The sequence below is a fragment of the Haemaphysalis longicornis genome, unplaced genomic scaffold (genome assembly GCF_048455015.1).
Source record: "Haemaphysalis longicornis isolate Haplotype H1 unplaced genomic scaffold, Haemaphysalis longicornis Haplotype H1 scaffold_6, whole genome shotgun sequence".
In the NCBI taxonomy this organism is placed as follows: domain Eukaryota; kingdom Metazoa; phylum Arthropoda; class Arachnida; order Ixodida; family Ixodidae; genus Haemaphysalis; species Haemaphysalis longicornis.
In genome coordinates this window covers 163668823-163694545 of record NW_027526407.1, presented here as the reverse complement: position 1 = coordinate 163694545, position 25723 = coordinate 163668823, and the positions used below count along the sequence as shown (strand labels likewise).

Below are 25723 nucleotides of genomic sequence, written 5' to 3'. Positions count from 1 at the left end.
ACTTTCAGCAAAACATGTTATAAGGAGCAAGAAAATGTCATTTGTGGGAGGAATGAACTGAGTCTCGCAAGAAAATGATTTCCAAAAGCTTTGTTGGCTTGAAGAAAAAATTGTTTTCTTCCGCAAACTTAACAAAGTGGGAATATATTATGTGTTCTGAAAGCTTGCATGGAATACTTGTTAATAAAATTGGACGGTAATTTATTGGGTTGTACTACTGCTGGTAGCGTATACAAGTGATCTCGACATCTTAAGCTGAAGGGATCGATTTCTGTCACTACATTTGCAGTTATGAGGAGACAAGTGCAAGACGCCAACTAAAAATGTTAAAGAAAAAAGACTAAGCTCGCCTTTTGAAAGCTGTCGTTAAGAAACTGTTCGCGCTTTATTTCGCCTACAGGAAGTGGAGTTTTTAGCCGCCAAAGGTTCGAAAGAGGTGCGCTGAGAGAAATTTCTTTGATGCCGCAATATGTGAACTTTTGATACGGAAAATCCGCAACATGCCCTTTTAAATGCTGCATATGTACACGCTTTAGCTCACTGCTACACTTGGGAAGAAGTTAAAAACGGCAATAGCTCATGCACAGTATCACTCTGCCTCAGCGATGGAACCGGGATGTCAACGGGCGCGGGCGTTTTCAAGTCAAATAAATCGAATCACTTTATTCAAACAACCTTATATGCTTATAGACACGGACAAATGCTCAGAAAAGGCTAGACGGGGTCTGTGCCCCTATAGGGCACGGAAGGTGAAAGGAGATTGCTATGAATGGGTGATATCGTCTACCCTTTCTCATGTACTTTGTTTTTTTCTTGTTGCTGCGGTAGTTTGCACCCATATTAAGTCCCAAAAAACGGCTCGTGCCATGTTCAAAATATCTCAGCAATGCACTACTTGCTCTGCGCGAAGTAACGTCCGGCTGCGGTGATGACGCACAACGGAAACTTCTGTTGCGTTTCTATAGCCTGTGCAGGAGTAAAGTTTCTCTCATTTCCTTGGTTTTTTCTTTCAATACACGCAAGCAAGTGGTCTTTTGTTACCATTTTTTCACTATTGATAAAGTTTCAGTCCAACATAAAGGCTTTGCTGTATCGTATTGAACATGAACGATGATTTAAGATGACAGTTGTTGTTCGTTATTTGTATGGTTATTTTAATGTTAGAGGGCTGCAACCGATTATACGTTTTGTTCAACTTTATGCCGTTATAACCTAAATCTTGAATTTTTAATTAAATGTTTGCTTTTTTGAAGAATGTGCCATTCTGTTTTTTGGCGTGTGCTGTGCGCCGATGTGGCCGTTCAATTAACTACCAATTTTAGATGCACTGACTTTAAGGCAGAGCAACCTGTGGATCAGATTGGATCAGTACTGTTAGGATGGATCAGTACTGCCGATACCATCTACTTAAACGCAACGAATTCATCATGGGCACAGTTTTGACGAGAAATCATGTCAAAGGACGTTTTTTGTGTTTTTTTTTCACCCAGCTTGTTCTATCTGTTCAGTTTAGAACATAGGCGAAGATGTTGTATTTTGTTTAACTTAATTCTGTACAAAATTTTCATGCAAATGTATTTTACCAATTTTACATTTTTTTAATTTTCTGTGTTGCATTTTACTTTCCATACTCTCTGCTGTGCAGCACCCCTCCCCCCTCATACCTTAGTTTAACATGAATTTACAAACCCAAGCATCAACCTTGCAACAAACTTGCGTAATAAAAATCTTTCAGTGGTTCTTTTTAAAAAAATGTCTTTCTCCTGGGGCGTTTTTCAGCCTTTACTGCTTTCTTAGTTGCTCCAATCTCTTGAATCTCTGCAGCTTAGAATAGGCAGAATATGAGTTATTCAGATCGTAATTGATTTAATGGTGGTCAGCTTAAATTTAACTGAGGACGCAGACAAAGCCGAAAGAAGAAGCGCAAGCGCTGACAGTACCAACTGAAGTTTTATTACGCATCTATCCACGTGGTCCAGGAGCAACAGTGCGCAGAAACCGTTTTCCTTCATGGGTTAGCGCAAGCGACGCAGTACAGACACAATCGTCGACGCCTTCTTCAATTTCCATAGCTGCGATGATTTCACGCGCAAGCCTATCGTTGTTTTTATGCATGGTAATGACGCCATGGAAGTCCACTTCACACTCAGGGCAATCTCGGAGGTGAATGGCCACAGGTACTGACGGAACTTTCTTTGTTGAGGCCTTGTGCTCTCGAACTCGTTCGTTGATACAATGGTCGGTCTGGCCAATGTAGCTTTTTCCGCACGATAACGGTAGCTTGTACACAACCCCCTGCACACATGCTGCGTACGTGGTACGGTGGTTGGTTCTGCATTAGCTAGCTATCATTGGCTGCTTGACGCGGCGGCACATGGCATACCCTTTGTTTGAGGTTGAGCACACAACTGTCACCCCCTCTCTGACCACTATCTTCTTAATGTTGTGTGTTAATCCGTGTAGATAGGGCACAACCGCAAGCTTGCTCCTGTCAATAGCCTCTCTTGGACCTTCGGGGACTGTTGCAGCTCGGCAGCTCATCAACCTATTCTGCGCGCCTCGTTGTCTGAAAAACATGTTCTCCCGTTTCAATACGCTTTCATGCTGTGTTTGGCGTACAGAGTGCTCGCAGTCAAGAAATTTTTTGGCTTTTCTGAGCAAAGCTGTCTCGTCGATACAATTGTTTGTCGACGAGAGCTTATTTATTTACTCACATATTTACAGGCACCATCATGCTCGGAGCACTGTAGAGAGGATTGGGTTTAAATTTACGACCAATTAATAATTAGAGTGCCAATACAGTGCAGTAATGTTTATCGTATGTTGTTTCAATAATTAAGCTGCTGTTTTGACGACTACCACGAAGAAGGGTTTCTCTCCTACAAACGAACGTAAAAGTTAGCTTTGTAAGGTAGCACCATTAACCGAGCTAGAAATGCCTAACGGCCGATTGCACTGCACCATAAGGAAACTTCCATTCGCTGCAGACCGCCGAGGCGGCAGGCGCGGTAACTTTTTTGGCGCGCAAAATGACGAACCAGTCGCCTCCTTCACGCCGGCGGCGTGTTTTGGCGTCCGCGTGTTTTTCAAACCGGCGCGCCACTTTCGCCCAAGGAGCAGCGACCGGGGGACCGGTTGTGCCACCTTGCCCTCTCACCAGCGTCGCGTCTACGACTGGACCCGGGCAAGGGGGGCCGTCCAATCGCAGCGCGGGAAGATAGGCGCGGCTTCGAAACCAGCGGCGGCAAACGCAGCTAGGCGCTCACTCGCGGACGAGTTCGCGCGAAGTCGACGAAGAGCAGCAACACGGTGTTTTTTGGCCCTGCGCGATGGGATCGCCGCACGACAAGAGGGCGTGCCGGCGGCTGTTCGACGACGGGGAAGACCGTGGGACGCGCCGCCAGCTGGACCGGCTGCAAGAGGACAGCTCGAGGGCCTGGAACTTCGACTTTGCGCGGGACCGGCCGATGCACGGACGCTACCAGTGGCAGAGGGACGACGACAACGCGCGGACACAGCGCCGCTGGGGAGACGCCTCGCCCGGTTCAGGTGAGAGTGTGTGGGATTGCGTCTTGCGCGCGCGCCGGGCACGTGCCCGGAGTGGGGCGCGCCGCCGGGGAGCGTGACGTAGTAGCGGCTTCTGAACCGGGCAGGTTCCGCGTAGCGCGTTGGGGGCCGAACACGTACCCTGGGAGCGAGCTTGGTAACGCAAGGAAAAGCTCGTTGCTCCCGATCTTTGGAACCCTGTTTATTAATAGGTCCGGCGAAATATGTCGGGCAGTTAGGGCACATGGTGTTTGAACAATGTTGCACACTTCTTAATTTGTTTCGACGTTTTTAGGTGCATTATTATACGGGATTACAAAATAATGTTACGCGATAAGCTGCTGCACATTCACGCAAACAGTGTCCGACGCTTCAAGTGTTGACATCGGACTGACCGAAATATTTTGGGTGCATTCAGTTACACAGGGCAGAAACGACGGTATTGCAATAATTATAATGAGTCGCAACCCTACGACTGCCGGTACCTAAGAATAAGGACACTGCCCTTACTATTTCAATTTATGTAGTTGCACACATACAAAATTACTATTCTTAGAAAATTCCTGAGCTCCATAACATTAATGAGGACGTTCCGTGCTTTGCAGGTTGCTCAATTGTTCGCCTAGTTTGATCATACTGTGCTATAATATCTAGCACATAGAAGTATTATTTTAAGCGAGTTTTGCAATAACCTGCTTTCACTAGTCGATACTGGGTTCGTGTTTTTCATTGTTTTTAAGGATCATGGCTGGGCTGCAAGATTGCGTTCATAATTTGTATTCGTGTAAAAATTACCTGGCATCTAGCAACTAGTAATTGCTCCCGGTCTCTTTTGGAGCCGTGCGGTGTATAATTAAGTACGATACTACATGGCCATGTCACACAATGTTATCAATTGAGTTTCGTTAAAGGCAGCCTTCCATGATCTGTATCTTTTATTGCTTCTTTCGCAACATAGATTACCAAACTTAAGTGAACGTTTTCATTAGCTGGTAAGTCTGCAGTGCTCCAAAAAAATGATGACGTTGTCAGGAAGACGTGGAACGCGGCCTCGGAAACTGCACTCGCACATCTAATTTAAGCTGATTCGTTACACAGGAGTTTCTTCTTGAGACAACAGTACTTGCGTTATATATCCATGCAGTCAGACGTGACGTTTTGTGTTATGGCGGTTTGGCAAAGGTTAAAGAAGCTCCGGCCGAACAAAATATCCTTCCAAGCACTAAAAAAAATATATGGTGATTATGTGCACCCCTGTCTGCATGAAGGCCTGCATTTTATGTATGTGTGCATGCATGGATTGATGTATGTGTGGACGTATATACGTATGTATGCATGCATGCATGTTTGTTTGAATTATTGCGATCGTGCATGCAGGAATGTGTTTGTGTATGAATGTGCGCATGCATGTGTATACATATATATGAGTGTATTACGCAGGATGATATGAATGCATACGTGAATATGTCGATGAATTATGCATGTTTGCCTAGATGTGTATGGCCACATTTACGTATTTATGTATGTCTCTAGGTACGCGTGCAAGCATGAATGTGAGAACGTGTGGATATGTGTTTGCATGCCTGCTTGCATGTATGTGTGTACGTGCGTGCCTAAGTATGTATGCATGAAAGTATGCACGTTAGTGCGTATGTAGTGCGGCTTATGGTGATTGGGAATGTGGGGCTTGTTGAACTAACATATATGGAGCCAACATCCAAGAACACCATTTATAAGGGGCAAAAGAAGTTGGGCATTTTTTTTGTGGAAGTAATTAAGGGAAGAAATTGTAGCAAATTTTTGCTGCAGGTGGTGTTAAGACCAGCAACCATTGGGTAACACGTCGGAAGGTGTTTCTCCTGAGCCCCAGGAGCTAGCGAAGTCCTTTCCCGAATGCCTCAATCGACCAAACCTGAACCAATTCATTGCCTACAAGATTGCAAATGCACAGGCAAGCGTAGCGTAACTGAGTGGATCCGGTCACTCATTTTTCGCTACGAAGGCTGTAACGCAAGGTTGTGGGTTCGGGTAGCGCCTGAAGCGTGAGCGGCCATCGGCCCTGGCATTTGTTGCTGGCGCCAGGGTTGTGGCGTCCCAGGTTGCTTAGATGTAGCTCACCACTAAAGTCGGGTAACTAATGTACCGCGCACCAAGAGACTGCATAGGTCATCTGAACATACTGCACCGGGAATGCCTCAAAAGTCTTTTTTCGTGTATTTCGTGTATTTCGTGTATTTCGTGTATGCAGCGAAGGTTTTACATAGCTAAATAAAATAACTGCGAAAAAGAGGGGAGACATGGACGAAGTGAAGACGGACACGCACGGCGCAAACTTTCAACTACAGTTTATTGTACCACTGTGCGAACCTTAGGAACTTCAATAGGATCTACTGCGAGAAATTACGGAAGATGAGGCGATTGCAGGACTCGGGGATAATTGTGTCTGCACACCCTCGCTTGCGCTCACCGAAAAATGAATTGGTCTTCTTTGCTTGCCGCGTCACAGGGCGTTTAAGCTGTATTTATGCTTACGCATGCGCGGTCGGTCCTTGTGATGTTCATGAGGTTCACACAGTAGCACAAAAAATTTATTTTTAGGTTTACGCCGTTGGTGTCCATTTTCTCTTCGCCCATGTCTCCCCTTTTTTGCGCAATTATTTTATTTAATTATGGAGTAGTAACATAAGCAGGATGGTACTCTTATTAAGTACTGCATACGTTCGGGCTGAGGAGACTGACGGAAATATATTTAAATTGACGGAATTCACAGCCCGAAGATGCTCGCTGCACATAGGTGGCGTGTGTAGGTGGCTGTGTGACACAACGAAGCACGACGGGTGGGATAAACAAGAACATGCGAGGTGAAGCGCTCACAACGAAGTATTTATTATCATAAAGGAGTGGTTTTATAGAGTAAAACATACGAAACGCGCACAAATCAACTTCCTATTGCTAAACTCGAGACGTAACAAGCCATCTAATCATTGTGCAGGCACGTCATTTTACGCACCCATTGCCGGATTGAGAAAGTGCTAAAGTGCTCTCCTTAAACCTTGACGCCATTCTGTTGGAGAGTATGCTAGCGCACCCTCAATCCGGTATTCGGCGCGTAAAATAAGGTTCGTGCACAATGATTACATGGTTAGTTACGTCTGACGTTTATCATTAGGAGGTTCATTTGTGCGTGTTTGATATGGTCTATGACATACATAATGTATCAGTACTGTGGCAAGTTCCGCTCGTGCTACAGCCCATCGTGATAACAGCGCAAACCTAGAGGAGTAACATACCAGAAAAAGCTCAAATACAAGCGCTGAAAGCGATTTTTAATAATTTTTCTGTAGTTTTCGGCAGGTACCATCATAAATATAACCCCATCCTTTCATAATAACAAACAGTTGTAGTTTGCCCTTTAACTTGGTCAGTTGTTTTTCCTCCACTCTTGGTAGGTTTTTGGGTCACTCGATCGATTGATTGTCGGGTTTAACGCGCCGACGCAACGCAGACGATGAGGCGCGCTGTAGTGGACGGCTGCTGATTAATTTCGACCACCTGGGGATCTTTAACGTGCGCCGAAACCTCGTACACACGGGTGTTTTTTCTTTTCGCCTCCATCAAAAAAGCGGCCGCCGCGGGCGGGAATCGAACCCGTGACCTTGTGCTCAGCAGCGCAACGCCTTAGCCACTGAGCCACCGCGGCGGGTTGAGCAGGCGGACACCTCTGCGGTTATCTGTCACTTTGGTAAAAGCTTGTGAAGAACTGGGAGTAGTATGATGGGTCAGTAATTCTAAGGCTGTTTTTTCTTTTCGCCTCCATCAAAAAAGCGGCCGCCGCGGCCGGGAATCGACCCCACGACCTCGTGCTCAGTAGCAGCGCAACGCCTGAGACACTGAACGCACCTACACACTCCAAGACGTCCGTAAACCAACGAACGCACTGCCAAGCTCTGCTACTTGATGCCCGAACCAGGCTCCCGCGCTGCGGACTATCGGAAAACACTGCAAGGGCGCTGATGGAAACGAGACCAGGAGTGACGAATGCCAGGTGCACGACGCAGCGGGCAGCCGGGGCAAGACGGGTGGGAGAAGGGGTTAGCGGCCTGCTAGCAGAACTGGTTGGCGAAGAAAAGGCGGGAATGCCGCCGGCGTCCTTCAGGCCCCACCACGCATCCCGGCATCAGGCGGGCTAACCCGTTACGGCCTTCGGCGAACGCGCGAAACTTTTGGCGGGAAGCAATGGTAGTAGGTCTCCGCCACCGTGGAGCCGCAAACAGGCTTCGCAGCGTCGCCTGCGGCCCTCCATCTCTTGCGATAGATCACCGTTTCAAAGGTCTTCAGGCGTTCAGCGTTAGAAAGTGGCGTCACCACGCGTTTCGAAACCGAGGGATAGCTCTTTTTTTTTCTTTGGATCACGGAGGTGATGGTTGGGAGGCGCGAAGGAGGAAGAGAGCGCTGACCTACTCGGCGCCCGCCGATGGCACGGAACCGACGCCGTATACCTACCTGATGAGAATGCTGAATTGCTCAAGAACGTCTCGCCCATTTATTAGGTGTGACGCGGAGGCACAACGCTGGAATAAAATAGTACCGGAATGGTTTGAAAATGCGCAGTAACTTTTAAAAAAAAATGTCGTGAAATTTTCGGTTGTTGGAGTAGGCTTTAAATTTCTACTGCGTGGCTTATAATAGCGAAATTTATTTTAAAATGCTAAAACTGCCCAACAAACCAGCTTCAGTTTTATTTTAGTATTGAATCGTGAAAAACTAACCTGAAAAAAGTTTGAATCGAGGAGGTGAAATAATAACGGGGTGCAAATTCTTCTGTGTGAGAACACAATTGTTGTTGTGTTGTTCATTGCCTTTAGGCTGTGACGTTCCGCTCCCGTCTACGCTGGGCAAAATATGCCGTTTTACATTGAAGTTATTCGCTTCTACCTTGCGTATACCCGCAGACAACTACAATGACGAAATCAATTTTCAGCTCGGAGCATTAACTGGTCTCTCTCTCTCTCTCTCTCTCTCTCTCTCTCTCTCTCTCTCTCTCTCTCTCTCTCTCTCACACACACACACACACACACACACCGCACGCACGCACGCACGCACACACGCACACGCACACAAACGCGTGCGCAAACTACAGGGAGTGCGCACGAATCGCGCACATACATTTTGGCGCACCCACGCACCTATTCGAACGCACGCGCGCACATGCCCACATTAAAAGACAGTATTCATTGCGGGCTCTTCCCTGCTCCAACCGAAAGTAACAATGCTCCAGAAGCGATGCTCCACGATGCAATTCACTCTTACAGAAATGGTTGTGGCGCATACCTACAAAACACCAGCCAGTTGCTTGTCACAGTATACTCTAGGTACGTAGTGTTTTTAATAACTGGCCATGCATACCCTAGCAAAAAAAAAACGCCGTCTCCACGAAGTCAATGATGATGAGAGGGGGGAAGCAAAAATGCTTATCGGTAAAACCGTGAAACATTCGCCCGCACATCATATAAAGACTCGACACGTCAAGCTTTCCACCGCTCCGTTGACAAGCCCGCCAGGGACGTCGATGTTTGTGGTGGTTATGTAGGGGTTGTTTTTGACGATTGGCGAATTCGGTGTGTGACATTTTAGCCACCTTTGCCGTCGCCTTCTGCAGAGCGTCTTGTGTCGTGTACCCCTGGCACGTGTCTTAAGCTCGTAGGCGACGAACGACAACCTCTTCTTCTGCCTCATCTCCTTGCTGGGTAGCCACGAACGCGTTGAACGTTTTGACCTCTTCGGCCAATCTTTATTTGGCCAATCCCTAGAGGAATCCTGATACAATCATCATCATTCCGCCGCGTATGGCAGTAACGAGGGACGGGACAGGGCCCAAGCAAGAGGAGCTTCGCCCCTAAAAAGCCATGCGTGACAATGTGGATCGGCTGAGTGCGCAGCCCGACATACACATTGAACACGTACAGTCATGAAAAGTTTTTACAGCAACAAACAACGAGGTGCCAGCGTATGCACAGGTAGGCAGCTTGCTATAGCGCCCTAGGTAATCAGCGAGTTCGTGCTCATGCGCTAGAGCTGCCGACTGCAGAAAGTCAGCAACGGGAGCACCCATTATCAGCCGACAAAGATGCGCCGGTGGCTATCGTAACCCGCCGCTCCGTGCATAGGCTGACAGCCGCTTCTTCGTTATTGTTAACAGTTTTTACGACAGCACATATCCCACTTAGACAACAAGTAATTTGAGCAGGGAAACCAACGGGATGCACGCGGACAACGAGTATAGCTGATTTACTTTACAAATTCATCTGCACTTCTAGCTTTTATAGCCTAGGAGCGGAAAGTTCTCTGATAGAGGTGGTCGGTTTGTCGTAAAAATCAAATATTTTAGCGATCTTTTCAGGAATATGCGTGTTAATGTGAGCGTATGCAGTATGTAGAACTGCAAAAAACTTTTTAATCGTGATTAGGAGTGGGAGAAGTGCTGCAAGTATTATGTACAATTATTTTTAGGAATTCAGTGCTATCACTGAGTTGTAAAATGAAACACGCAGCAGTTACTAAGTGGCCGGTCTAGGCTAGTAACTATAGTATTTAGGTTTAATACTTAGTGGGAGGACCTACATACTGTTGTGCGGTGGTAAAGTTCGTAAGGAATTAGTAAATACAACACGTTACTACCTTTGTACTAGTATGTTTCAAGGGTGTTTTTTTTCGAACAGACTATTCAGCGGTTTCCTGACAGTTTGCCTTCAAATTATCGTAGCGGGGAAGAAATTCTTTAGGAGCAGAAGAATGAGTATGCAATGGGGAGGGAGGGAACACTTCAGAAAATAACTTGAATATTTGCTGGTGGCTCTGTAGGAGTGCGTGAACCTCTCGTTCGTCTGCCTCGCCCACGTCGGGCTCGTCTGCTTCGCCCACGCCCCTCCCGCCCCCCCCCACGCTTTGCTCCTGCTTCAATGTTCGCTACGCGACGTTTCCCTAATGTCTATCAAACACCGTGCCAACCGTGCATAACGCTGTAAATATGTTGTGTGTAGCATTTTATTTTTGAAGGAGAATGGGGGGAGTGGGTGTCAGGCTAAGTACGAAACGAGAGGCAGAACAGAAGCACAGACGTAAAACACAAAAAAACAAAAAAAGTGTAATTCACTTATTAAGAATTCGAAAAAACGGTTGATGCATACCCTACACAATGTTTTATTGCGTTGTTAATTTATGGCCAGGGGAAATACGAAATAGCTTATCTTGTAATTCAGCCCATATATCATAAACGCATATTGTTGCTTCGTACCTTGCTGCACAAAAGTAATTATATGTAGTCTTATGGCACAGAAACTAAGGGATCCCATGCATTTCCATACTCTCCATGAGAATGAAAAAATCACAGAAGAGGGGGGGGGGTCTTTTTTTTTTTGCCCATTCCAGTGGCTTTATTCGCCCGGAGGTCCCGTCTCTTCTCTTTCGCACTGGCCCTCGCGGTCTGTCCTGTTGTTGTCCACAAGTGTTGGCAGTTCGTCTGCCACCAAACCCATTCCTCCACTCGTGCCACCCACGCTTCGTGCAGACACAATTCTACAAAGCGTGAAAACGCTGGTGGGACTCACAAGGCCTGCCGAGACGGCCTCCGACCGGCACGTCGGCAAAGACTTGTGACAAGCTGGTCATCGATTTGTCCTCTCCCTCGCTACGTAGTCAGGGTTGTGAAGGGAGGCCCTCTTTGGTTCGAAGCACCTTAGGACCTCGCGTTGTCCTTGCCTTGGCGTCCGTATACACAATGTTATAAACCGAACATTTGTATGTCAGCCCTCCTAAAAGGTTGCAGGAGTGGATGGAATTGGATTGGATTGAAATGAGTTGGATTGGATTTGGATTGAATTGGAATAAATTCAATTGTATCAGATTGGATTGAATTGGAATTGTATATACTGTACACACACGTTGTCACTCATTTACATGTGCGAGTGGGCGCTGCTACAGCTGATTTAGGGTAAGAAGGATCCCCAGTGCTTCGCCCACTAGTCGTGATTCACTTCCTGGAGATGCGTGAATTTTTTGTTCCGGTCTGTTGGGTGGACGAATCGACCCGGACATTCGGCCGTCACGCCACATGCATAGCTCTGCCAATAGTATATTCGTACTTTTTGCTTTTCCAATTTCTTATTCTTTTATCTTACGCCCGTCACCAGTTGGCACACTCATAGTTGAAGACGTACTCTCACTTAAAGTTCATTATTTGAGCCCACACATTTTGGGCCAGTTTAAGTGATTGTTCCACGCATCAGCCCCTGACTTCAGACTCAGCAGAGGCATGGGTATGCGCGAGTCCGAAAGCAAATCCAACAGGGGCATTCTTACTATGGTAACACAGTGGCATGAGTCTCCGCCAACTTTTAAAGTGAAGCTAGTGTTCTCACTGATGACGTCTGTAACGCGAAAACGCCGTGCAGGAAAGCCAACTTGCTCTGACGATGAAGAGGAATGATTCTGTGTAAGTGAGAACAAAAAGGCTTGAGAGGCTGGAATCGCACTTGGGTCCCTCGCATTAAAAAGCAGAGGTGTATCCGATTGATCCATGAAGACATGGACGAAACTCAGTCCAAACTCCGACCACAACCAGAAAATCCATCACGAGAAAGCTTCGAGTTTAACTATCATAGTTGGTGGAACGAGGGGTGCAGGATTTTTCCTGTGGAGTTACTTGGTACAAGAGCAAAAGGCACTTCAGTTTACGCTAAATCTTTTAGGCTCAGCAGGTGTGCTCAGTTATTTATACGCGGAGAACCTGTGATATACTTTTAGCACCCCCCTCAATTTTTTTTATTTGATGTGCACTAGCTAGGTCCTTCTCCAGGTGGTGTCCGGATAGTCACTGAAAACTGAAAGAGCCATGAATAATAAATGCGTAAGACAATGATGGCGTTAATAATTTATCTGAATACATCGACTGTCCAACCTTCCGTTGCGTATTACAACATCATTTTTCCAACAGCGAACACCTCAGGCCGGTGGTTTGTACCGCGCCGCAAGAAGTCATACCATATTTTTGTTTTTGTTCCCCTATTCTCAGCGTGTTGTCTCAGGTTGCTCTTAAAATTCCCGTAGGCAACGACTATTTGGTTACCTTGTTAAATGTACTGCCGCTGTCTAGGTCATACAAGGTTGGTGCTGTAAACTCCACCATGTCGTTCATGTTTGAGTGCGTCCTTGTACGGAGCCGGGTGCTATGGACAATGTATAGTCTTTAAAAGCTCGATGGCCGTTGTCTGCTACGCTGATCGCAGCAGTTGGTTTTCCATGGTCCTCACCTACTGTACTTGGGCGAAGAAGCATGAACGGTTCGTTACGTAGGCTGAGCACTTTATTCAATTTAATGCACGCGTACTTTTTGTTACTAGCAAGAGTAAAACGCGAGTTCACCGTTGCAGAGAGAGAGAGAGAGAGAGAGAGAGAGAGAGAGAACAACTTTATTGTGGAGAGAGAACAACTTTATGGCCGTTGCAGAGGAGTTATTTTTTAAGACGATAGTCACTCATGGGCTACTCAAATGCAAAGATTTTGGTCTGTCTGCTCGTCACATAAAGAGAATTTATTAAATGAATTAATACTACATGGGTGGACGGGACACAGGGCATATGCAATTTGCTACTGAAGAAAGAAAGCGAACAGCACACAAGTTCACGCAGAGAAGGCCCACTCATCCAGAGGCTGCCAGACTGTCTTTATATCCCTCGACTCATCCGCCGGGCCGAATGTTATCATTAATTCTAAGTGAGACGTTTGCATAGGCGAAACCCTTTTAATATACAAATTCAATATATGGCAGCACTGTTCAGCAAAAAGTTAATATTGAGCGTATTTGGTAAAGAAAATCTATAGATAACTGGCGTTTGCGTTGTTCTCGTGTTAAAAGTAGAGGTGTGTTCAATTTTCGCGACTGGTAATAAAACGTATAACAAAGTGTTTTAGCCAGGGAAAAAAAAGGAAAAGACTTGTGGCCACATCTCGCCCTCGTGGCTAAAATGGTAAGCCGCAAACGTCTCAACAGAAGGCGCAGCAGTGCGAATGAGACAAAATTGAACTCCCGAAACCTCCGTGGGGGGGACCGAGACAGGATGGAAATAGCGTGAGACGCAGGCGGTTGAGACTGGAGAGGCAGTTGCGTGACATGGGCGGTAGAAGACTGTTATTGTCTTGCGTCGACATTTGCAGCGTCGCAAGCAGATGCGCGGCTATTTTTTGAAAATGTCCAGCTTGTAATGAAAAAAAAATTATCGTCCGATGACAAAAGACGAATATCGCAGGTATATTCAGTGTGTTTGCTCTATTTTTGCTTGTCGTGGCCCCTAGCGGCCCTAAAACGCTGAGCATTGAACATGAACTTTGCTGGTTGGACGCGCTTCCTTCCCAGACCTTCTCAGCGATAGTCTGTGCCTGCCGAAGTTCTAGTATTCACCCAAACCTTACGCCGACGACCACAGAAGGTTTGCCCGAAACTGAAAGAAATTCGATTGCGCAACACATTGCTCTCAATCTACATTGGTCATAGTGCTTTGACGCCAAAAATTCTTCACATCAAACCATCTGCGTTTGGCTGAAAATAAATATTTATTCCATTCGTCCTCTCTGTGAATGCAAGAAAAGCGTGGAAGTTCAGTTGGAACCATCCTCCCTGGCTTATTCGCCGCATATGGGGAGCAAGCACCAAGAAACCTCCATTCTTCTCGCCCTAACTTTACATAGACGCACCAAACAATAAATAGTAATCCGCATGAAAGCTTTGAGTTCACTGTACGTTGAAGTCGGAGCCTCATTATGCTTACCATAGCGCGCATTCGGACTGCGCTCGTTGCGCTTCCGATTCCGAATTCTTAACCCTATGTTTACCTTCATGCTCCGTGCTCTCGCCGCACGCTCCGCACTTCGTCGAGTAAGAGCGGCCTGTTCAACTCATCAGCCCCTTAATCCACCCTCCTATTTAACCCGGCGCTCGCGTTCTGGTTCGCCCGTCCTGCGGTATGCGCTAGAGCTTGCACAGCGCGACCTCCGCGGCACGCTTCGCTTGGCCTCCCAAAGGCCAACGGTGCGCTGGACAGAGCGCCCGCTTCCACGCCGCCGACAAAATGCGCGGCGCTGACCGGTCTATCGCTTCAAGCTCCTCGCAACGGCAGGAGCGAGGGCGACTGACCCCTCGGCGAGCACCAGGTGAGGGGGAGCTCGATGACTCCGGAGGCGGCCGTTGACTCCTCAACGCCGCCGCTACGGGGCCAACGCCATCGCCGAGCGAAGCTTACCGTACACCCCAGCTCGCCCAGCGGGTGGCTCGGCGCGGAAATGTCGCGAGCATTGCCCCAGCTAGGCCGGCCTCCTGCCCCCCTCTCCCTCGTCGCCTCATCAGTCAGGGCAGCCCGCCCCTACTTGCTCGTCAGGCTCGTCACCGGCGCGCCCTTTGGAGGGGCCCGCGGGATGCTCCCCGTCAAGCCAAAACAACGTTCGTGTTGCCAGAGAGCCCCCGAACCACTGCCGGTGCCTCGAGGGGTGTGGGGTTGCGCCGAAGCAGGGCGTGGAATTGTTTCGTGCAGGGACCGGTGGCGACGCGAGAGGGGTGGGGTGTTTTGGTGGAGAGAGGGCGGTTGTTTACAAACAGAAACGTGCGTTTTCAGCACAGAGAGATATTTAAAAAATGCACTGCTAATCCGTATGCTTTGAAGTGACAAACTTGGTGATGATGCAAGCGGACGTCTCTAAGACTGAAGTGTAACGCTTGCCACCCCGCTCTCGAAATAGTCTAGGGGAACTTCGTTAGGAGGAGGTAAAATCCGGGAAGACTAACAGGAGATGAAAATGGCTGTAACTTGCAAATCACGTATCTTTTTTTTCACGGATGATGCCTTGTATTAAAAATTTGAGGCCTCACGGGGAGACAACAAAAACAAACGCATGTATTAACCCATTAGGCGCACTTTTCATGCGGGTGCAAGCCTGACACCGTCGTTTGAAATTATCTTCCCGACCAGTTAGAACTAGTTTTGTGGCTTCTAAAAAACTTGGCGCCTTACGAACACATTCGTATTTACCCTGTCTCATCTCGTCAGCTAGCGCTGTCGATCTCACGCGGAAGTTAACGTTTTCACGCCATTTATGAATGAAGCCATGCACGAATGACGGCACGCATGCGCAACGTCGGCGATAGCTTACTAGCTAACTTTGCGGGTTGCTGCGCTTGTTATTGCGCTTGCAGCACACTTATTCAACCAACAGTATTCAGAAACCTTCTGCCCCTTTCAGGAATAGGGTGCCTCGATGGCAACGCCACCGTACAGGGTGCAGAAGCCCTTTAAAGGTTCTCGTGCAGCCGCTATTGGGTCAAAGTGCTCGACGCGTTTTTATTTTCGTTACCCACAAGACCGAGCAACGAGAAATAGATAAGATGATTCAAACTTCGTCAGTAAACCGCCTTGCGGCAATACATATAGTGCGGTTCTGATACAATGACTTGCAGCGGCGGCGAGCGAGTAACAAAAAATGGCGGCGCCAGCGTATACCTGCTCCAAACTGCCGGCGGACGCGTGAATCGAGGCATCCTATTCAGGAACGTTAGTTAGGGCGTCTTGCGGTTTATCAGTGCATTTATTTATTTTTTCAAGCACACCCAGCGAGGGAGAGAAAGAAACAGATAGAATTACTTTTCTGTTTGAGGGGGACTTAACGCTTTGGTGAGAAGGAGGAGGACAGGAAGCGAGGGCTCGATTGAGATGCCATGACCTAAGGGTACCCCGTCTAAGGTTTGTGAGATCACTAATCGCTTGATCAGGTTGCGAATTCTCCTATGTTTATGGGCTACGTAAACATCATTTATACTTCGAGGGTTCCGTCTATGGGGGTGTGGATTGGCGCATAGGACGCACTCTTTGAACGCCTAGGGATGAGGAAAAATTACCCGATATTCAGCACGCTTCAGTTCCGGCTACAAAAACTGAGGCCGAGCTATTTTTACAAAAATGCTACACGTTGTGCTACCTTGTTGTGCTGTAATGTGATGCTTTGGACTGTCCGACTATAACGTTCCGTACGAAGAAACTACCGTTGCCTTCCAAAATGGCAGTCGCTGCAGAATTTGTTTGCCTCAGGTGGATGCAAACAATTACGACACATACGGGCACCGTCCCAGCTCCATACCTTTTTCTGTTACAGTTTGTCATCACCAGAGTGGACAATTTTTCATTTGTAAGGCAAGTTAGCTTTGAAGCCGACTTCAGCTGACCAGTATCGAAACACCGCCAAAAGCATTCTGCCACAGAAGTGTGTATAAGACAATGTAAAATAAATAAACTAATTCGCCACCCATTAGCACTGAGAGAAGCAACACATATTTTGGTATCAACGCGAAGGAAACCGCGGCTGATTGTGAAGAAAAGCTTGGTTGATTTCTTAAGGATGCTAGTGTTAATATTTATTGAAATATAAGTTAGGTTTGGGTTAGTATTGGAAATGATAACGGCCTCTGCAAGGCTGCGAAGGATTTTCAAAAGGAGACCCCACAAATGTATCCCGAAAATGGCTGGCCTACGTTCGTCGCACGACAGCACCGCTGGCGTCGAACTCCGGATAAGTCCGCCTTGTTTAACGACGAAAAATGCGGAACTTGCTGGCGGGAGCACCTTACTTGTCACATTCACAATATTATTTTGGCCATGACATAGCGAGAGTGGACATGGCGTGGGCAGACGCACATTATTTCTCGGCTGCAATTAAGAAGCTCACGTGGAGTCCGTTAGTTGAATGTTCTTTGCATGACGGGCCGTCCACCTTGCTTTTCTGCGAGGGTAGCGAGGGTGCCTCGACGTGACTTCGCAAACTGGTACTACAATTCTCGCACAGGATCGTTTGACCAAACGAGATAAATGATCACCTACGGCGACCATCTTTACGAGATGATACAAACGTACGCTTCGCTTTTCTTGAGGAACCCTCAAAGGGATATGTCATAAATGCGTTGGTTTGCAAAGCTCCTTCCTAAACTGAGCCTGTACGACGGTCGGCAGTACACAAAAGTCGCCTTCTAGAAGTTCGGGACGACGCGTTTGCATTGTCATCGCTAGACGTATGCCTCAGAGTTTAAGGAAGTCCCGCAGCTGGCCTGCGCTCTTTCCAGTCATGCCTCTTTATGGCTTCCGGGAATCCTTCCGGGCGCCCGATTCTGACCCCAAGGCCCGCGCGGCCCCTTTGCCGTTGCGTCACCAGACTATTCCGTCATGACTTCCTCGTGGCGGAGCCTCTCTTTTGGTTGGCACACGAGGAAGGGCGTGCCTCCGATAACCGCAGCTTCACCCCCGCTCAATGATGCGCGGAGTCGCGCCCAGTTCTCCGGGAAACCCAGGTGCTTACATGGCGTTCCCTGAAGCGCTGTTCTTTCGAAGAACAGTTGGCGTAGTGTATTGGGGCGGCGTGAGGCACTTGCTTCGGGGCCCCCTTTCGGGGGCGGTGAAAATTCCTTTGAGGGGCGTGCGCGCCCTTCTTGGGGGCGTTTGTTAGCAGCTATACTTTCATCATGGCGTTTGTGTGCCTGCGAGAGGTGGCGGTTCGTCCTGCGTAGCAACACCGAAAACATGGGTACACCGCCGAGCTTTTATTGCATTGAAGAAGAGGGGAGAGCTGTAAATTGACCCTGGTTTACATAGAACTTGGCAGAGGGGTCGCAGTTTGGTTCTTATTTAGGGTGAAAATGTTGCGGACGAAATGTAGTTCTTGCTCCTGTTTGAAGTGGCGATTATCATCCGGGCGCACCGCACTGTCTCGCGTTCAAAAGTGGTTTTCTTGGAAACAGTTTTTTTTCTTATTCTTGGTTCTGAAGACGTTGCAGTTAATGGCGGAGGTGCTGTGTATTGCCAAAGGGAGCTTCCTTCTGCAGACGACGTGGTTCTCAGCAGGCAATTTCCCACCTCACTCAGCCGCTTCCGAGGCTGCGGTACGTCATTCGAATGAAAATGTTCCCCATGAACCACGGACATTTTACTAATTAAGCAGATAATTTGCAATGATTGCGGCAGGGGACATTCTAGTGCAAGATACCAACTATAAGCGAAGTTCCCCAGTAGAGCTAATACACAAAACTAAAGGAGGAACACATGAGAAGAGAACTCGACTCGTTAAAAAAGGTCTCTAAACGAATCACTATAAAAAAACACAGAAATAAAAACCATCATTAGCTTTTTGGACACCTTTACTGTCCTTTACCTCTATTCCTGCACCATTGGGCAGTTTTAGTAATTTTTATACCGCTTGAGCGATCCTTTGTTTGCACGGCGGGAGCAGGCTTATGTGTTCACGAAATTAGCCCTGCGATGCACTTCAAGCCCACCTGAATATTAGCGCATTGCTTTAGCACACTGGCTCAGAATGGCTGAACCTAATTGGATGCCGTTCACGGCTCTGGTGGTTAACATGAACACAATTTTGGCCAGTTTTCTATAGCGAACTATGTGTTGTGAGCTCGCAAGGACCTAAAGAGCAAAAACGTAAATCATAAAAATTTGGCTCAACAATCGTTTGGAACACAGGGTGTTCCAAGGGTGTTATCCTAGGGTGTTCCTGTTTACAGGAGGCGCATCCTGTTGCACCCCATGGGAAGTGAGGTTCTCGTTTCTTAAACCCTCACGAACGCTGGAACAAAATGCTGGCCGGTTTGTGAATACAAACGGAAGCCCTCTCACGACACCCGGAAAATTCGAGCGGTCTTGGCGACGCCTATGGGGGTTTAGCTCCCCGTTAAACTTCGCAACGTAAGTTGCAAACAGGCTCAGCACATCCACGAGTATGCTAGCTCATACGTACATGGTGGCGCATTGATCAACTTAGGTCATCAGTTTTTGTGAGCATTCGGAAGGTGCCGTGATTTATCTTTGACCACTGTACGAGGATGTTGTTCCCTCACAGCACAGACTTAGTCCATCTTTGCATTGAAAATTTAAAGCTAACATTCTTGTGTATGCTTTTTTGTCAGGTGCTCGTTAACGAAATCAGTGATTCTCATGTCGACCGTTGTATACTTAGTGGTTTATTCAAGAAAAAGTGGTTATGCCTGTAACACAGACAAACTGGGGCGGGCCAAACTCGTGGTACAAGCCTTGCATTCGTGCTGCGCTCCTACTTCCTTAGTAAGACATCACCGCCTCGGAATAATCAAAGTAGCATGCTGAACCTTAATCTTGATTATGTTACCTGTTAGCTCACTCATACCATTGAATTCAATGGCCAAATAGCACCATGCCACAGTAAATTACCCACGGCGATGTGTTAGCACGTATTCGCCTGTCCTGTAGGCACAAGTCTTGTCTCTTGGTTGTTTGCACACATTTTTGGAATTATAAACCGGATAATTCAAAGAAAAAGAAGCGGTGCCTACGGCAAATACGGCGGAATAATGGTTGTTTAGCAGTGGAAGTTCTTATAGGTTAGTTATCAAGTTCAAAGGCTCTGCTTCCGGCAGAACCTATACTGGAGCGAACTCACGTAGCACATTCTGCATGACGGTTATAGACGTAGTGCTTGATGTTGCATTACCCCGAAAAATTCGTGAACGTAAATAGCACTGGAATAAATTGCAGTCCAGCGTAACGACAACCACTTTTGCACTGCTTCATAGGGGGCAGGCCGAAAAGGCAGTCGAAACGCGAATCTTTCCGAAATCAAGTCGAACACCAAACGGAGCACCCAAGAAGCTGTTAAACGAAAGTATGACGTTAGAATTTGCGTTCTTTGCGCGAACACCTGTTTTAATCGGGACGGTTTACTGCACTGCGTCTGTGGACTCTACTGCTTTACTGGTGGGCCGGCATTTTATAGTTCTCTCTAGCGCTTACCCATCGTCGTCGTTAGACGGAGTGGTGCGTTTTGTGTCTAACTTTGCGCGCCCATGCGCGCCTCTAGAAATCCAAACTGCGTCGATCGCGCCGCAACGGCTCAACCGGTTAGAAATTGGCTTCATAACTTGTGGGGCCGAGGTTCCATTCCGACCACATAAAATGTTTTATATCGCCTTCACTTTATATCGTCCCAGTGAGACTCGAGCAGCGCCTCGCACGCACCACTAGTGCCTCCTAATCCCTCTTCATCCAAGCCCCTGAGCTATGGAACTCCTTGCCAGTCGATGCTAGGAGGGCCCAAAGTGTCGGGGAATTCAAAGACTTGGTGCGGTACAGAGATGTGTGACCAACTGCACGGCACCTCTCCTCACCCGTATATACTACTGTATATATAGCTATAACTAACCTCATCTGTATATATGTTATCATAATCGTTTTCACATGTCCTACATATTGTTAGCATACAGCTGAGGAGGCAGCCAGCACTCTGGTGTATGGGCTCCTGCCTTTTGGCTGCCTCTGGCTCTCAGCTGTATAAAAGTTATACCAATAAACTCCTATTAGCTATCATATTAACCTATTCACTTCACCCACGATCTTCATTATCGTCAGAGAAATTTGACTTTCCTGTAGTGCGTTTTGGATGGTCTACAGACGACATTAGTGGGAGGCTGAAAGCTTCGCTTTAAAATTTGTTAGGTGCAAATAGGAGGAACAACGTAGCAGCATTTCAATTCTCAGCTGCCTGTCGCCAAACATGCGCTCGCGGCGTGCCCCTTCCGAAGGTTTCACGCAGGCTGAATGCTTCAATGTCTTTGTTTTGTCTCCCTTGAGCTAGTGACTGCAATCGCGGCGTTCTACAAAACGACGCAACCTTATTCGAGCAATCTTGGACGTTTCTGCACTGAATATTTTCCAAAACGTTTTGTAGAGCTAAAAAAATGGGTCAAGCCTAACGTCGCCGCATTGCGAAGCCATGAACGCGCTGACTGAACGATATCTGCGGCCGTGACCGGAAATCTGGATATGTGCGGGCGTTGGCACGGGGTTGGCCTCCGCGCTACTCAGAAACCGTTAGAAAACCGGTTGTGCCTCCCACGACACCGGGGTACGAAAGTGAGAAGCGAAGGACTCGCAAGCGTGCCGCATTCTGAAAGCCGCCCTCTACAATGCGTCAGGATTTTGGTTTTTGGCCTCCGCAATTTGGATATTTTAATTTCAAAGAATACCATAGGTGGTGTACGCGGCATCATTTTAACGATGCAGTCTCATTGTGCGTGTTATGTATCTATTATGCGGAACGGGTACTGTAGGCAACGAATGACTTCAGAACGCGGATAATTTATTGCAGCGTTATCGGCTTTCATGTACAACGCAAGCAAATCCTGTGTGCAGGCGGATTTTGTAGTCGTGAAACATTTTTATAATGCGTGAGGGATGGCATGTTCCACTCAAGCTGGTTTTCTGCCATCTCTTCTTTCACTCGGCGCATTGAGATAGCGCCTTCTGTCGCGGGGAGGCGTGCTCAGGCATGCATGGTGGGGCTGTAGTTTCTCTGCTTTGTCCAATTTTTACTTTTTAAATTGGCTTAAATAAAATACAAAAGTTATGGAGGACCAACTCACCAAAAGTGCGGGCGTGAGCGTTGGCAGACGAAATCTTCTCGCACGCGAACATCAAGCGTTCCGTTATATGAGCTCCGTTCGAAGTAAGTCATGCACCACTCCGTATAATGACGAGTAATGATTGAGCACCAAGCGTTCTCGCGAGAGATTCCTTATTTGTTTTTGGGCTTTGACTCACAGGCGGTGTAAACGGTGACTCGTTGATCTCTGGCTTTTTTACTTTTCGCCGTTTGATTTTGCGCGAGCAGAGTTTTGCGTTTAACTATCGGGTAGACGGAGGGGTACAGGATTTTTCAGTGTAATTTTGCAGGTTTTTGCACGCCTTTGCAAATCTTAAATGCTCCTACCAAGATGCAGTGGCGCAGCCTGAAAATGTTGGCTGTATACCTGATTGTCCCAGGCTCAAGTCCGACCAGGGCAGGCGTTTTTTTTTTCTTTCACTTCTCTCACAATAATCAATATTATCAGAGAAATGTTCCTTCCCAGGAACACGTTCCTGAAGCGGCCGACGCCATCACTGAGCTATGAAACTTCGCTTAAAAAAACACACGTACAGGAAGCGAATACGTAGCCTACCATAGTATCTAAAAAAACGTAGCCTACCATAGTAGAAGCTACGTTCCAAAAGGCAATGCCAGTTCTTCTGCGCAGCCACGTGGAAAGCGGATAATGCCAGCTGCGGCTGTGAGTGCCGGCGGCATCGCAATCACGCGCCGCGCCGGCTTGTCTGTGTGGCGTGCACATTCAGTCGCAGCGCAAAACTGCATGTAGCAATCCACGCCGTTCAATTGAACATTGATGCTTTCGCATTCACTGTTCATAAGGAGTGCTGTTTGAATGCTCGTTCAACACGAAATGAGAAGCGAAGGGTGCGCAGCGGATATTTCCCAGCCAAGCGTCTGCAGCGCAGACAACGCGCTGGAGGGAAACGAACTTTCTCTGACGGTGATAACGTTCGTGGTTGAATTGAAATGAAACCGCTTCCTGTTGTCGGAATGCTCAAAGCAGCTCCTGCTGGCTTGAGCGTAAGAAAAAAAAATTGAGCAATAGAGAGCCGACGTCGAAGTAGTTGGCGGGTGAGCCGTGAAAGTGCGGAAAAATTGAACTGAATTGAAAGAGAAAATTGCGTTGAAGGGACACGAAAGGAGGATGAAGATAGGGAGGGAAGAGAAGAGGGACTCACTTGAAAAACATCACAGAACAATTTCATAAATTTACAATGACAGCTGGGACTCTCTTGAAGGGAGTAACAGCGTGAGGTTTTTTTGTTTTATGGCAGTGGCTAAACGAGTATAATGATGAGATCCTCGAGGCAGTAAAGCTGGCTTAAGTAATGGCTGAGGAAGCAACAATGCTGTCACCTTCCAGGAACAAAAGCAAGTGCCGGGAGCAAGTGTTTCCCAACGGGCATCAGGTTTTCTTCCCTGTGAAATACAAACACCTGAAATAATGGCCCTGATCAAAGAAAATCATGACTCCCTTCGTAAATTTGTCCGTAACTCTGCTCATTCTATGATTTTACCCAATCGAGAATATTGCGGCGATGAATATGCCTAATAATAAGTCCAAAATCTATGCTTACTTTTTACGCCTAATAATGGCAAGACTGATCCTGGAGGAACAGTGCGTAATATTGATCGTAATATTGACGCTGAATATTGGCGCTTATAGTGAAAAGAATTGATCGTTCCAAAAAGTAACGTAACATTGATTCTAATATTGGAGCTTGGCATCGATAAAATTCAGTGAAAAGAATTGATCGTTCCAAAAAGTAACGTAACATTGATTCTAATATTGGAGCTTGACATCGATAAAAGTGATCCTACCAAAAAGGGGCGTAATATTGATCAAAATTGTTGCGTAATATTGACGCCCCATATTGTGAATATCGATCCTACCATAAAGGCGCGTAATATTTATCGTCGTATTGCTGCTTAATGATGGTTAGGTTCATCCTTGCGCCGAGATGCGCGCACCTTATAAAGGTGCTCAACGTGACGTCACGAAAGGCGCAACTAGGAGACGGGTTTCTCAATATCTCCATACTAAAGAAAGCAACTTTGTAGCATTTATGCGAAAAGAACAGATTGGAAAATCACGTGTCCGTGTTCCACATGGTCTACGAGTAGGCGCAAACAAATTAGGAAAGACCACCTGGAGATCCCGGTATACGTGCGGCGAAAACGACACGAAGTCGTGCGATAGGAGACCATGCATATTTGGGATCTAGGAGCTTTTTTTCAGTTTTTACATCTGTATTAAGGGGAAAGTCGAAAAAGTTAGCCCCGGGGCGTCCGGAGGGGAGGGAACAAGCTGCGTGGCCGGTGATGCGGGCGACGGAGTTTAGGAGCGCATTTCGCCAGGTGTGCCGCATCACGTGGTGCTCTCACCACCCTGTAGAAACACCTTCCTGGCTCATCTTCCTAATTCTTCCTATACGCTATATTAGTCTCTCTAAAAGTGCAAAACTGTACAAACCGGCCAACCATGAGAGTGGTGGGGCGTATCTACAGCAACGTCCCTTTGGAGAAGGCGTCATAAGGCCTGTTGACGGAGGGGTGATGGGCCAACGCGCCCGAGAAGGGACCAGTTGCACAGAAAGAGGGGAAGGCGGCGTAAGTGACGTGTGCTTTCACCCCCCCTTGAGAGGCAGCCCGGTGCCTTATCTTTCTGCATCTTCAAACTTGGTGTGTTTTCTTTGTGCCATTAGCAGTGTTAAGCTGTGCAAGCCTGCCAAGAGAGAAAGACTCTCTGGCCACGCCCACCAAAACATGATCAGGGCGATGCTGTCCTAAGGCCTGTTTAGCGCGAAGGTTACGGTGCAACCCGCGCCCAGAAGAGGCCAGTTGCAGAGCGGCGGAGAGAGGGGAGAGCAAGTGACGTGGCCATGACGCGTCCCCGGGGACTCCCGGGAAAGCCGGGTGCAGCGACCGGTTACGCGCACTGTGTACAAAACACAGCCTGGGCCGCCGCCGGGGGCCACCTCAGCATCGCCACCAACCAGTTCCACGGCCAAGTCACCTGGCTGCTGCCGCTGGGTGCTGCACTCGGGGGAACAGCATCAGAGTCGCTGCCGCTACGGCTGATCGGGATGCTGCTGAAAGCGCTGACTACGAGCGGGAAATCTGCGCTTTTTAAACACGGAACGAGGAATTAGAGGGATGGAGTAGCGAAGATGTGCAATCTCTACGCAAGTGTGGGAAGATTGGTGCAACGGAAAATTGGAGGCCTTTCTGCCTAACGGCGACAATTGCTTCAACGCTGGCAAAACTGAGAGGCGAAGTGCAAAGTCAAAGCCGCTGCAATGGAAGTCGAAGCGCCAACAATCAATGTGCAAACTGCCTGCGAGTCAAAATCCAAAGTGAGTAGACGAGAGCAAGAGAATCCCTCACGAGAAAGCCGGGCGCCCGTCTCAGCTCATCGTCTTGCTACACGGAGGGGATGTAAACTTTTGGCGAGGAGGAAATGCCGTGAAGGCTGAGAGGCTGGCACTGTTTGAATGAAGAGGCGGCACGTAATAGATGACTGGTATTTTATTATTCCACTGAGCCAAAGTACAAAGTCAACGCCCACACAACAAGAATAGTAGGAAATTCTCTGCGACGCGTATGCGGTAATGGTGCAATTGGTTACACGTCCGCTCCATAGCGCGAAGGACCCAGGTTGCATGCATACCACGGGAAGAGT

General features: G+C 47.6%; 1 protein-coding gene across 1 annotated transcript in view; it reads left to right on the top strand.

The window, feature by feature from the left end:
- Positions 1–3264: 3264 nt before the first annotated feature.
- LOC144141243 (cyclin-dependent kinase inhibitor 1-like) overlaps positions 3265–25723 on the top strand; it is a 34069-nt gene continuing 11610 nt past the window's right edge. Inside the window, exon 1 of the mRNA XM_077672802.1 lies at positions 3265–3549. Coding sequence (XP_077528928.1) covers positions 3330–3549 — 220 coding nt within the window. The 5' untranslated portion in view covers positions 3265–3329. The remainder of the gene's footprint in view (positions 3550–25723) is intronic.